At 38.2% G+C, this 12,125-nt stretch overlaps 1 protein-coding gene across 3 annotated transcripts in view; it reads left to right on the top strand.

The window, feature by feature from the left end:
• Positions 1-12,125, top strand: part of APOOL (apolipoprotein O like) — a 130,920-nt gene that overhangs the window by 103,545 nt on the left and 15,250 nt on the right. For all 3 annotated transcript variants that reach the window (XM_044911689.1, XM_021691620.1, XM_021691559.2), the window contains one exon: positions 9-126. In XM_044911689.1, coding sequence (XP_044767624.1) covers positions 9-126 — 118 coding nt within the window. The remainder of the gene's footprint in view (positions 1-8; positions 127-12,125) is intronic.

The following is a 12,125-nucleotide window of genomic DNA, read 5'->3' as shown; positions in this document are numbered from 1 at the left end:
GTAAACAGCTAGGAAATTCTGCTGAAATAGAAATACCTGCAAAAACAACTGACAGCCTGAAATACTCAGTGCCCTTGACAACAGAACTCAGCTCTGAAACAAAGACAAAATCAGAATCCACCTCAGGTTTGTTTGAAATAATTCAATTTTGTTTTCATTCTTTCCTTAAATAATGTTATCGTATTATTAGGAGTAGTTTGAACTTACGTGCTTTTTCATAAATGTTTTTTCTTTCTCATATCTGTAGTCTATATATCTTTATAGATTGTGAGATACTTGGGTACTTGGGACTTTTTCTAATTGTCGCATTGTTCATAATACCCATCTTTGCATATGGTTGTGTGGAGTAACACTGGCGGGTTGGGTGAGTGAAGCATTTAGTATCACTTTGTAAATGTGAGCTTTGTAATTAGTTGGAGAAAAATGTGCCTTTCCAGATTTTATCAATTTACAAGCTATAAGTATGAGTCGTATCTACATAGAAGAAATACTGACTTTCCATTTCTTGTGCTATTTACCCCTATCAGTCTTAGTTTCCACCATTACTTTTATTTAGTTTAGATACTAGGAGAACATTCAGAATGAAATAGTAAAATAACACCAATCATAATACTAATAACTTTTTTAATATTAAATACTGGCAATTGATACTTTGTGAGACCAAACAGTGACAATTATACTTTCTAGGCAAATACTACAATGGTTTTACTGTAATCATTGAGAAGGTAACAGAGTGTTTAATACCATTTTAGGAGTGTATTCACATAAACTCACCAGTCCCTGGGTTATACAGGATTGTCTATCTGTACAATGTGAATGGTACTACCCATTGTTTTATTGCAAAGGAAATAGGGCCAACTCAGAGATAAGGAAGTAGAAAATAATGATAATATCTGCCCTTTACATTGTGCTTACTGTGATATAAAGAGCTATAAATATCATATGTTATTTAATTCTCACCCAAAAGGCAAAACAAAACAAAAAACTCTTGTGCATATGTAATTATAATCATTGAATAATGAACAGACTGAAACGCAGGAAGCTTAAGTAACTTGCCCAAAATCATATAGCTTATGAGTAGTAGATGTATTCATAGCCTAGATTTTCCTAATACAAGTCCAAGCTCTTTCTACTGTATATAGATTATCTAATTTAAAATCAGAGTTTAGTCTCTAATTTCAGCTACCTCCTCTACCTTAATTTTTATAAAACCTGTCACTGAGTAACAAACCTGATAGGAGTTTTACAGTGTTCTCCTATCACCTCTCATTTCTAATCTGTTGGTTTACAGTATTTATTTTTTTATTATTTAGTTTCAATTCTGGTATAGTTAGCCTACAGTGTTATATTAGTTTCAGGTGTACAACACAGTGATTCAACACTGCCACGCAACACCCTTTGCTCATCACAACAAGTGTACTCCTTAATCCCCTTCAGCTATTTCACCCATCCCCCACCAACCTCCCCTCTGGTAACCTTCAATTTGTTCTCAATAGTTAAGAGTCTGTTTCCTGGCTTGTCCCTCTTCCTCTATTTTCTTTTTTCTCTTGCATGCATGCAGATATAGATAGGTAGGTAGGTAGATAGATAGATGGATAGATAGGTAGAGATATAGAGATAGATATGTATATAAAGGAGATGTGGTATCTGTGTGTGTGTGCATATATATATCGATAGACTTTTGGGCTCTTTCCATGTTTTGACTGCTGTTGATAATGCTGTTATAAACATTGGGGTGCATGTACCCCTTCAAATCTATATTTTTGTATCCTTTGGGTAAATACCTAGTAGTGCAATTGCTGGGTTGTGGGGTTGTTCTATTTTTAATTTGGTGAGGAACCTCCATACTGTTTTCCAGAGTGGCTGCACCAGTTTGGATTCCCACCAGCAGTGCAGGAGGGTTTCTTTTACTCCATCCTTGCCGACTCCTGATGTTTCTTGTGTTGTTGATTTTAGCCATTTTGACAGGTGTGAAGTGGTATCTCATTGTGGTTTTGATTTGTATTTCCCTAATGATGAATGATGTTGAGTATCTTTTCATGTGCCTGTTAGCCATCCGTATGTCTTCTTTGGAAACATGTCTGTTCATGTCTTCTGCCCATTTCTTAACTGTGTTGTTTTTTGGGTGTTGAGTTTGGTAAGTTCTTTATAGATTTTGGATACTAACCTTTTATCAGATATGTCATTTGCAGTTATCTTCTCTGATTCTGGAGGCTGCATTTTAGTTTTCTGGATTGTTTCCTTTGCTGTGCAGAAGCTTTTTATCTTGATGAAGTCCCAGTAGTTAATTTTTGTTTTTTTTCCCCTTGCCTCTGGAGACATGTAGACATGTAACAAGTTGCTACAGCCAGGTCAGGGAGGTTTCTGCTGTGATGTCCTCTAGGATTTTGATGGTTTCCTGTCTCGCCTTAAGGATTGTTCGTCCATTTTGAGTTTATTTTTGTGTATGGTGTAATAAACTGGTCCAGTCATTCTTCTGCATGTGGTTGTCCAGTTTTCTCAACATCATTTGTTGAAGAGACTGTCTTTTTTTCTTTCTTTCTTTCTTTCTTTCTTTCTTTTTTTTTTTTGGAATGGGAGTGCTAGCAAGGAGGGAGGGGCAGAGGGAGAGAGAGAATCTTAAGCAGGGCCTACACTTGGAGCCTGACATGGGGGCTTGATATCATGACCCTGAGATCATGACCTGAGCCAAACTCAAGAGTTGGACACCCAACCAACTGAGCCACCCAAGCACCCCAAGACTTTTTTTCCATTGATATTCTTGCTTTGTCAGGATTAATTGACCATATAGTTGTGGGTCCATTTCTTGGTTTTCTGTTCTGTTCCATTGATCTATGTATCTGTTTTTGTGTCAGTACCATACTGTCTTGATGACTACAGCTTTGTAATATAGCTTGAAAGCTGTACTATAGCTTGAAGTCTGGAATCGTGAGGCCTCCAGCTTTGCTGTTCTTTTTCAGGATTGCTTTGGCTATTTGGAGTGTATTGTGTTTCCGTACATATTTTAGGATTGTTTGTTCTAGCTCTGTGAAAAATGCTGGTGGTATTTTGATAGGAATTGCCTTAAATGTGTTGATTGCTTTCTAGTATAAACATTTAAAAAATGTTTGTTCTTCCAATCCTTGAGCATGGAATGTTTTTTGACTTCTTTGTGTCCTTTTCAGTTTCTTTCATAAGTGTTCTATAGTTTTCAGGGTACAAATTTTTTACCTCTTTGGTTAGATTTATTCCTAGGTATCTTATGGTTTTTGGTGCAATTATAAATGGGATTGGTTCCTTGATTTCTCTTTCTGCTGCTTCATAATTGGAGTATAGAAATGCAACAGATTTCTGTATGCTGATTTTATTTAACCTATGGCATTGCTGAATTGATATATTTAGTTCTAACAATTTTTTGGTGGAGTCTTTTGGGTTTTCTACATAGAGTGTCATGTCATCTGCAAATAGTAAAAGTTTGACTTCTTCCTTGCCAATTTGGATGCTTTTTATTTCTTTTTGTTGTCTGATTGCTGAGGCTAAGACTTCTAGTACTCTGTTAAACAACAGTGGGGAGAGTGGACATCCCTGTCTTGTTCCTGACTGTAGAGGAAAAGCTCTCAGAATTTCCCTATTGAGGATGATATTGGCTGTGGGTCTTCTGTATATTACTTCTATGATGCTGAGGTATGTTGTCCCTATTCCTACATGGTAGAGGGTTTTTATCAAAAATTGATGCTGCATTTTGTGAAATGCTTTTTCTGCGTCTATTGAGAGAATCATATGGCTCTTATCCTTTCTTTTATTAAGGTGGTGTATCACGTTGATCATTTTGCTAATATGGAACACCCCTGCCACCCAGGAATAAATCCCACTTGATTGTGGTGAATAATTCTTTTAATATACTGTTGGATGTGATTTGCTAGTATCTTGTTGAGAATTTTTGCATCCATGTTCATCAGGGATATTGCCTGTAATTCTCCTTTTTGGTGGGGTCTTTGTCTGGTTTTGGAATCAAGGTAATGCTGGCCTTGTAGAATAAGTTTGGAAGCTTTCCTTCCATTTCTACTTTTTGGAACAGTTTGAGAAGAATAGGTATGAACTCTAAATGTCTGGTATAAATCTATTGGGAAGCCATCTGGCTCTGCATTTTGTTTGCTGGGAAATTTTTGATTACTGATTCAATTTGTTTGCTGGTTATGGGTCTGTTCAAATTTTCTAATTGTTCCTGTTTCAGTTTAGGAATTTTGTATGTTTTTAGTTATTTGTTCATTTCTTCCATATTACCCAGTTTGTTGGCATATAATTTTTCATAATCCTCTCTTAAAATTGTTTGTGTTTCTTTGTGTTGGTTGTGATCTCTCCTCTCTCATTCATGGTTTTATTTATTTGGGTCTTTTCTTTTTTCTTTTTGATAAGTCTGGCTAGGGTTTATCAATTTTATTACTTCTTTCAAAGTACCAGCTCTTAGTTTCGTTGATCTGTTCTACTGATTTTTTTAATATGGTTTATTTCTGCTCTAATCTTTGTTATTTCCGCTCTAATCTATATTATTTCCCTTCTTCTGCTGGCTTTATGGTTTATTTGCTGTTCTTTTTCTAGCCCCTTTATGTATAAGATTAGTTTGTGCATTTGAGACTTTAGTCCTTCTTGAGGTAGGCCTGTATTGCTCTATACTTCCCTCTTAGGACCACCTTTACTGTATCTGAAATGTTTTGGACTGTCGTGTTTTCATTTCTTTGTTTCCATGTATTTTTTTTTTTAATTTCTTCTTTAATTTCCTGGTTAAGTCATTCTTTCTTTAATAGGATGTTCTTTAACCTCCATGTATTTGTTGTCTTTCCAAATTTTGTCTTTTGGTTGACTTCAAGTTTCATTGTGTTGTGTTCTGAAACTATGCATGGTATGATCTCAATCTTTTTGTACTTGTTGAAACCTGATTTTTGATCCAGTATGCGATCTGTTCTGGAGAATGTTCCATGTACACTCGAAAAGAATTTGTTTATTCTGCTGCTTTAGGATGAAATGTTCTGAATATATCTGTTTAGTCCATCTTGTCCAGTGTGTCACTCAAAGGCATTGTTTCTTTGTTTATTTTCTGCTTAATCTGTCCATTGCCATAAGTGAGGTGTTAATATCCCCAGCTGTTATTATATTCTTATCACTGAGTTTCAGTGTGTGTGTTATTAATTGATTTATATATTTGCAGCTCTCTATTGGTATAAATATTTACAATTGTTAGATCTTCTTGAGAGATAGACCCCTTAACTATGATTTAATTCCCTTCTTCATCTCTTGTTACAGTTTTTGCTTTAAAATCTAGTTCATGTGGTAAATGTATGGCTGTATGGCTATTCCGGCTTTCTTTTGACATCCATTAGCATAATAGATGGTTCTTCATCCCCTCACTTTCAATCTCCAGGTGTCTTTAGGTATAAAATGAGTTTCCTGTAGGCAGCATATAGATGGGTCTTTCTTTTTTTATCCATTTTGATACCCTATATCTTTTGATTGGATCATTTAGTCCATTTACATTCAGAGTGACTATTGATAGATATGAATTTAGTTACATTGTGTTATCTGTAAATTGGTGTTTCTGGTGATGTTCTCCTTTCCCTTCTAGTCTTTGTTGCTTTTTGTCATCTTTTTCCCTACTCAAAGAGTTCCCTTTAATTTTTCTTGCAGGGCTGGTTTAGCGGTCACAAACTCCTTTATTTTTTGTTTTTCTGGGAAACTCTTTACCTCTCCTTCTATTCTGAATGACAGCCTTACTGTATAAAGTATTCTTGGCTGTGTATTTTTCCCGTTCAGCACTTGAATATATCATGTCACTGCCTTCTGCCCTGCCATGTTTCTGTGGCCAGATCTGCTGCAAACCTGATCTGCATTCCCTTCTTATTTAAGGACTTTTTTCCCCCTTGCTGCTTTCAGGATTCTTTCCTTGTCTGTGTATATTGTGAATTTGACTATGATACGTCTTGGTGTTGGCCAGGTTTTGTTGAATTTAATGGGAGTTCTTTGTGTTTCTTAGATTTCAATGTCTGTTTCCTACCCCTGATTAGGGAAGTTTTCGGTTATACTTCACACAAACAAACGTTCTGCCTCTCCTTGTCTCTCTATTTCTTCATGGACTCCTTTGATTTGAATGTTATTACACTTTAAGGAGTCCTCAATTCCTTACATCTACATTCATGATCCAGTACGTTTTTTTACCTCTTCTTTTCAGTTTCATTATTTTCCATAATTTTATCTTCTATATTACTGATTCATTCCTCTGCTTCATCCATCCTTATCGTTACATCTAGTCAGATTTTCATCTTGGTTATAGCATTTTTTACCTCGGCCTGACTAGCTTATAGTTCTTTTACCTCTGCAATAAGGGATTCTCTAGTGTCTTCTGTGCTTTTCTCAAGCCTAGCTAGGATCCATATAATCATTTTAAATTCTGGTTCAGGCATCTTACTTATATCTGTATTGATTAAATCCCTGGCGTCATTTCTTCTTGTTCTTTCTTTTGGGGTAAATTCCTCCATATTGTCATTTTGTCTAGGTCACTGTTTTTTTGTTTCTTATTGTTAGGAAAGCCTGTTCTATTTCCGCTCCTGAGAGTAATGGCTATTTTAAGAAGAGGTCCTGTACTGTCTTGGACCTAGTGCTTCATGAGGTGTTTCAGAGTGTGCACTCTGCTCTTGTGTTTTGGCTACTCCTTTCCTCAGGGCAGTACTCTGCAGAGTTTCTCCTTGGCCTGCCGTGAGGGGTGTTTGGACCATGTCTACTGTGTGGCAAGGTTAAAATAGCTGTGTTTTGGTCTGCTTGTTAAAAAGTAGATGTAAATAAATAAATGAATGAATGAATGAATGAAGAAAGAAAGAAAGAAAGAAAGGTGGATCCCATTTCCCTTAGAACTGAAGCTTTGCAGCACTCTGTGAATCAGTAGACTTGGTGCATGCAAGGGGTTTGTGCTAATCTTCTGGGGGAGGGTGCTGCTGCACTGATTGTCATGCACACTTGCCCTAGTGAAGATGCACCTGGAGGGCACTGGGGGACAGGGCTTGGTGGAAGCAGCTCTGGCCTCCACTGAGTGGTTCTGTGTTGCTCCCTGAAGTCGGTTAGTGCTAACAGGTGGAGGAGGAGTGGGGGAGGAAGGTTCACCCTGCTCTCTTGTCCCTGGAGCAGGGAATTCATACCCGCCACTCTTCAGGAAGCCCTCACCGAAGAGCAAACAATCGCCTCTTTGTGTCTCCCCAGATTCCATCGGATCCTTGTCTTTACCCTCTCTGGGGGTGTCCGAGCTATCTGCCTGCCAGGCACCACAGTACTCCTGTGTTTTATCTCAGGCCTGCATCTGGGTTTCAAAACTACAAATTTTAGGGACCAACTCGGTGTGGACCTGCACTGATCCTGTGGGTGAGGGCTTAGCTGTGTTGTGACCTGTGCTGGTCTTTCCCAGAAAAGCAGTAGCACGAGTGTGCAGTGGTTCAGAGTTTATGTAAGGCACACTGAAAAGCCAGCGCCAAGGTTTGCTCCCCACAGCTGGTATCTTTGTTCCTATACTAGTGAACAGGGCAGCACATTGGTACTGCCAGCTCTTTTGTCCCCAGAGATGCCGTGACATCACTCCCAAGTGCACTTGAGGAACAGGAACTTTCTCCTCATGTGACCCAGGGGATCCTCAGACCATGCTGCCAGCTCCTGGGTCTCCCCGCCTTCCTTCCCTACCGGAGCATCACGAAACCCACCAGGCATGACCCCAGTGATAGTGCAGACTTCTAAAACTTGATTTTGAGCTCTGCTGCTTATAAAAACTTGCGGTAGTCAGCGCCTCTCGTTTTCCCAGTTAGTAGTTTTGGGGAAGAGTTTTTCTTGTGCATTCCCTGCACTCTTTCTCTCTCTCTTTTTCTCTTGCTCCTCCATGATCAGGGCTCCCTCTGCTCTGCCACACCCACAGTTCTTTTAAACTCTCCACAGCATCTACCTTCCCAAAGGTGGCTGTTTTTCTACCTGTAGATGTGCAGTTTGTTCTCTCTGTCCTCAGATTTCTTGGGTGTTCAGAATGATTTGATATTTGTGTAGCTGTGTTCAAGGGATGAGACAAGCTTAAGGTCCCCCGACTCCACCATCTTAAATCCTCTGCCACATCTTCTTTATGCATTCATCAGTCAGTGGACACATGTGCTGCTTCCATATCTTGGCTATTGTAAATAATGCTGTTACAAACACGGGGTGCTTGTATCCCTTTGAATTAGTATTTTTTTAATTTGATTATGTTAATCACCATACATTACATCATTAGTTTTTGATATAGTGTTCCATGATTCATTGTTTGCATATAACACCCAGTGCACCATTTAATACGTGCCCTGTTTAATTAGTATTTTTATATTCTTTGGATAAATACCCACTAGTGCAGTTGTTGAATCATAGGATAATTCTATTTTTAACTTTTTGAGGAACCTACATACTGTTTTTCAGACTGGCTGCCCCAGTTTGCATTCCCACCATCAGTGCAATAGGGTTACTTTTTCTCTGCATCTTCCCCAATACCTTTTGTTTCTTGTGTTGTTGATTTTAGCCATTCTGACAGGTGTGAGTTGATACTGCATTGTAGTTTTGATTTGCATTTCCCTGATGATACGTGATGATTAGCAACTTTTCATGTGTCTGTTGGCTATTGGTATGGCCACTTTGGAGAAATGTATGTTCATGTCTTTTACCCATTTTTTATTTTTATTTTTTTTCTCTATTACTGTTTTTATTTTTTTAATCTTATTTTATTTTTTTTAAATTTTATTATGTTATGTTAGTCACCATACAATACATCATTAGTTTTTGATGTAGTGATCCACGATCCTTTGTTTTCGTATAACGCCCAGTGCTCCATGCAGTACATGCCCTCCTTAATACCCATCACCGGGCTAACCAATCCTACCTCCCCCCTCCCCTCTAAAACCCTGTTTGTTTCTCAGGTGCATAGTCTCTCATGGTTCATCTCTCCCTCCAATTCCCCCTGCCCATTTTTCCCTTCCTTCTCCTAATGTCCTCCATGTTATTCCTTATGTTCCACAAATAAGTGAAACCATATGATAATTGACGTTCTCTGCTTGACTTATTTCACTTAGCATAATCTCCTCCAGTCCCATCCATGTTGATGTAAAAGTTAGGTATTCATCTTTTCTGATGCTTGAATAATATTCCATTGTATATATGGACCACATCTTAATCCATTCATCTGTTGAAGGGCATCTCGGCTCTTTCCACAGTTTGGCTATTGCGGACATTGCTGCTAAGAACATTGGGGTGCATATGGCCCTTCTTTTCACTACATCTGTGTCTTTGGGGTAAATACCCAGTAGTGCAATTGCTGGGTCATAGGGCTCTCTTTTTAAATTTTTGAGGCACCTCCACACTGTTTTCCAAAGTGGCTGTACCAACTTGCATTCCCACCAACAGTGTAAGAGGGTTCCCCTTTCTCCACAACCTCTCCAACATTTGTTGTTTCTTTCCCTGTCCATTTTTGCCATTCTAACTGGTGTAAGGTGGTATCTCAGTATGGTTTTGATTTGAATTTCCCTGATGGCTAATGATGATTAACATTTTTTCATGTGTCTGTTAGCCATTTGTATGTCTTCTTCAGAGAAGTGTCTGTTCACCTCTTCTGCCCACTTTTTGACTTGATTATTTGGTTTTTGGGTGTTGAGTTTCAGAAGTTCTTTAGATTTTCGATACCAGCCCTTTATCTGTAGTGTCCTTTGCAAATATCTTCTCCCATTCTGTGGGTTGCCTCTCTCTTTTGTTGACTGTTTCCTTTGCTGTGCAGAAGCTTTTTATCTTGATGAAGTCCCAAAAGTTCATTTTTGCTTTTGTTTCACTAGCTTTTGGAGATGTATCTTGAAAGAAGTTGCTGTGGCCGATGTCAAAGAGGTTACTGCCTATGTTCTCCTCTAGGATTTTGATGGATTCCTGTCTCACATTGAGGTCTTTCATCCACTTTGAGTTTATCTTTGTGAATGGTGTTAGAGAATGGTTGAGTTTCATTCTTCTGCATGTGGCTGTCCAATTTTCCCAGCACCATTTATTGAAGAGACTGTCTTTTTTCCATTGCATGTTTTTTCCTGCTTTGTCAAAGATTATTTGACCATAGAGTTGAGGGTCCATATCTGGGTTCTCTATTCTGTTCCATTGGTGTATGTCTGTTTTTGTGCCAGTACCATGCTGTCTTGGTGATCACAGCTTTGTAATATAGCTTGAAATCAGGCAACGTGATGCCCCCAGCTTTGTTTTTCTTTTTCAACATTTCCTTGGCGATTTGGGGTCTTTTCTGATTCCACACAAATTTTAGGATTGTTTGTTCCAGCACTTTGAAAAATGCCATTGGAATTTTGATCGGGATGGCATTGAAGGTATAGATTGCTCTGGGTAGCATAGACATTTTAACAATGTTTATTCTTCCGATCCATGAGCATGGAATATTTTTCCATCTTTTTGTGTCTTCTTCAATTTCTTTCATGAGTGTTTTGTAGTTCCTAGAGTATAGATTCTTTACCTCTTTGTTAGGTTTATTCCAAGGTATCTTACGGTTTTTGGTGCTATTGTAAATGGAATTGATTCCCTAATTTCTCTTTCTACAGTTATATTGTTTGTGTATAAGAAAACAACCGATTTCTGTGCATTGATTTTGTATCCTGCCACATTACTGAATTGCTGGATGAATTCTAGTAATTTGAGGGTGGAGTCTTTTGGGTTTTCCACAGAAAGTATTATGTCGTCTGCGAAAAGAGAGAGTTTGACTTCTTCTTTGCCAATTTGAATACCTTTTATTTCTTTTTGTTGTCTGATTGCTGTTGCTAGGACTTCTAGTACTATGTTGAACAACAGTGGTGAGAGTGGGCACCCTTGATGTGTTCCTGATGTTAAGGGAAAGGCTCTCAGCTTTTCCCCATTGATGATGATATTCGCTGTGGGTTTTTCATAGATGGATTTTATGACCTTGAGGAATGTACCCTCTGTCCCTATACTCTGGAGAGTTTTAATCAGGAAAGGATGTTGTATTTTGTCAAATGCTTTTTCTGCATCAATTGAGAGGACCATATGGTTCTTCTCCTTCCTCTTATTCATGTGTTCTATCACATTGATTGATTTGCGAATGTTGAATCACCCTTGCCTCCCAGGGATAAATCCCACTTGGTCGTGGTGGATGATCCTTTTAATCTATTGTTGGATCCTATTAGCTAGGATTTTGTTGAGGATTTTGGAATCCATATTCTTCAGGGATATCAGTCTGAAATTCTCCTTTTTGATGGGGTCTTTGCCTGGTTTGGGGATTAAGGTAATGCTGGCCTCATAGAATGAGTTTGGAAGTTTTCCTTCTGTTTCTATTTTTTGAAACAGCTTCAGGAGAATAGGTATTATTTCTTCTTTGAATGTTTGGTAGGATTCCCCAGGGAATCCATCAGGCCCTGGACTCTTGTTTTTTGGGAGGCTTTTGATCACTGCTTCAGTCTCGTTACTGGTTATTGGCCTATTCAAGTTGTCAATTTCTTCCTGTTTCAGTCTTGGCAGCTTATAGATTTTCAGGAAGGCATCCATTTCATCCAGATTGCTCAGTTTATTGGCATACAGTTGTTGATAATAATTTCTAATAATGATCTATCCTGGTGTTAGTCATGATCTCTCCCCTTTCCTTCATAATTTTATTAATTTGGGTCCTTTCTCTCTTCTTTTGGATAAGTCTGGCCAGTGGTTTATCAATCTTATTAATTCTTTCAGAGAACCAACTTCTAGTTTCATTGATCTGATCTACTGTGTTTCTGGTTTCTAATTCATTGATTTCTGCTCTAATTTTAATATTTCTTTTCTAATGCATGGCTTAGGCGTCATTTGTTGCTTTTTCTCTAGTTCTTTAAGGTGTAGCGTTAGTTGGTGAATTCGGGATTTTTCTATTTTTTTGAGTGAGGCTTGGATGGCTATGTATTTCCCCCTTAGGACCGCCTTTGCAGTATCCCATAGGTTTTGGACCCATGTGTTTTCGTTCTCATTGATTTCCATGAATTGTTTAAGTTCTTCTTTGATTTCTTGGTTGACCCAAGGATTCTTGAGCAGAGTGGTCTTTAGCTTCCAAGTTTTTGAATTTCTGCCAAATTTTTTCTTGT

Source organism: Neomonachus schauinslandi, chromosome X (assembly GCF_002201575.2).
Source record: "Neomonachus schauinslandi chromosome X, ASM220157v2, whole genome shotgun sequence".
Lineage (NCBI taxonomy): Eukaryota > Metazoa > Chordata > Mammalia > Carnivora > Phocidae > Neomonachus > Neomonachus schauinslandi.
The sequence above is the reverse complement of the archived record's forward strand: the minus strand, read 5'-3'. Positions and strand labels throughout refer to the sequence as shown.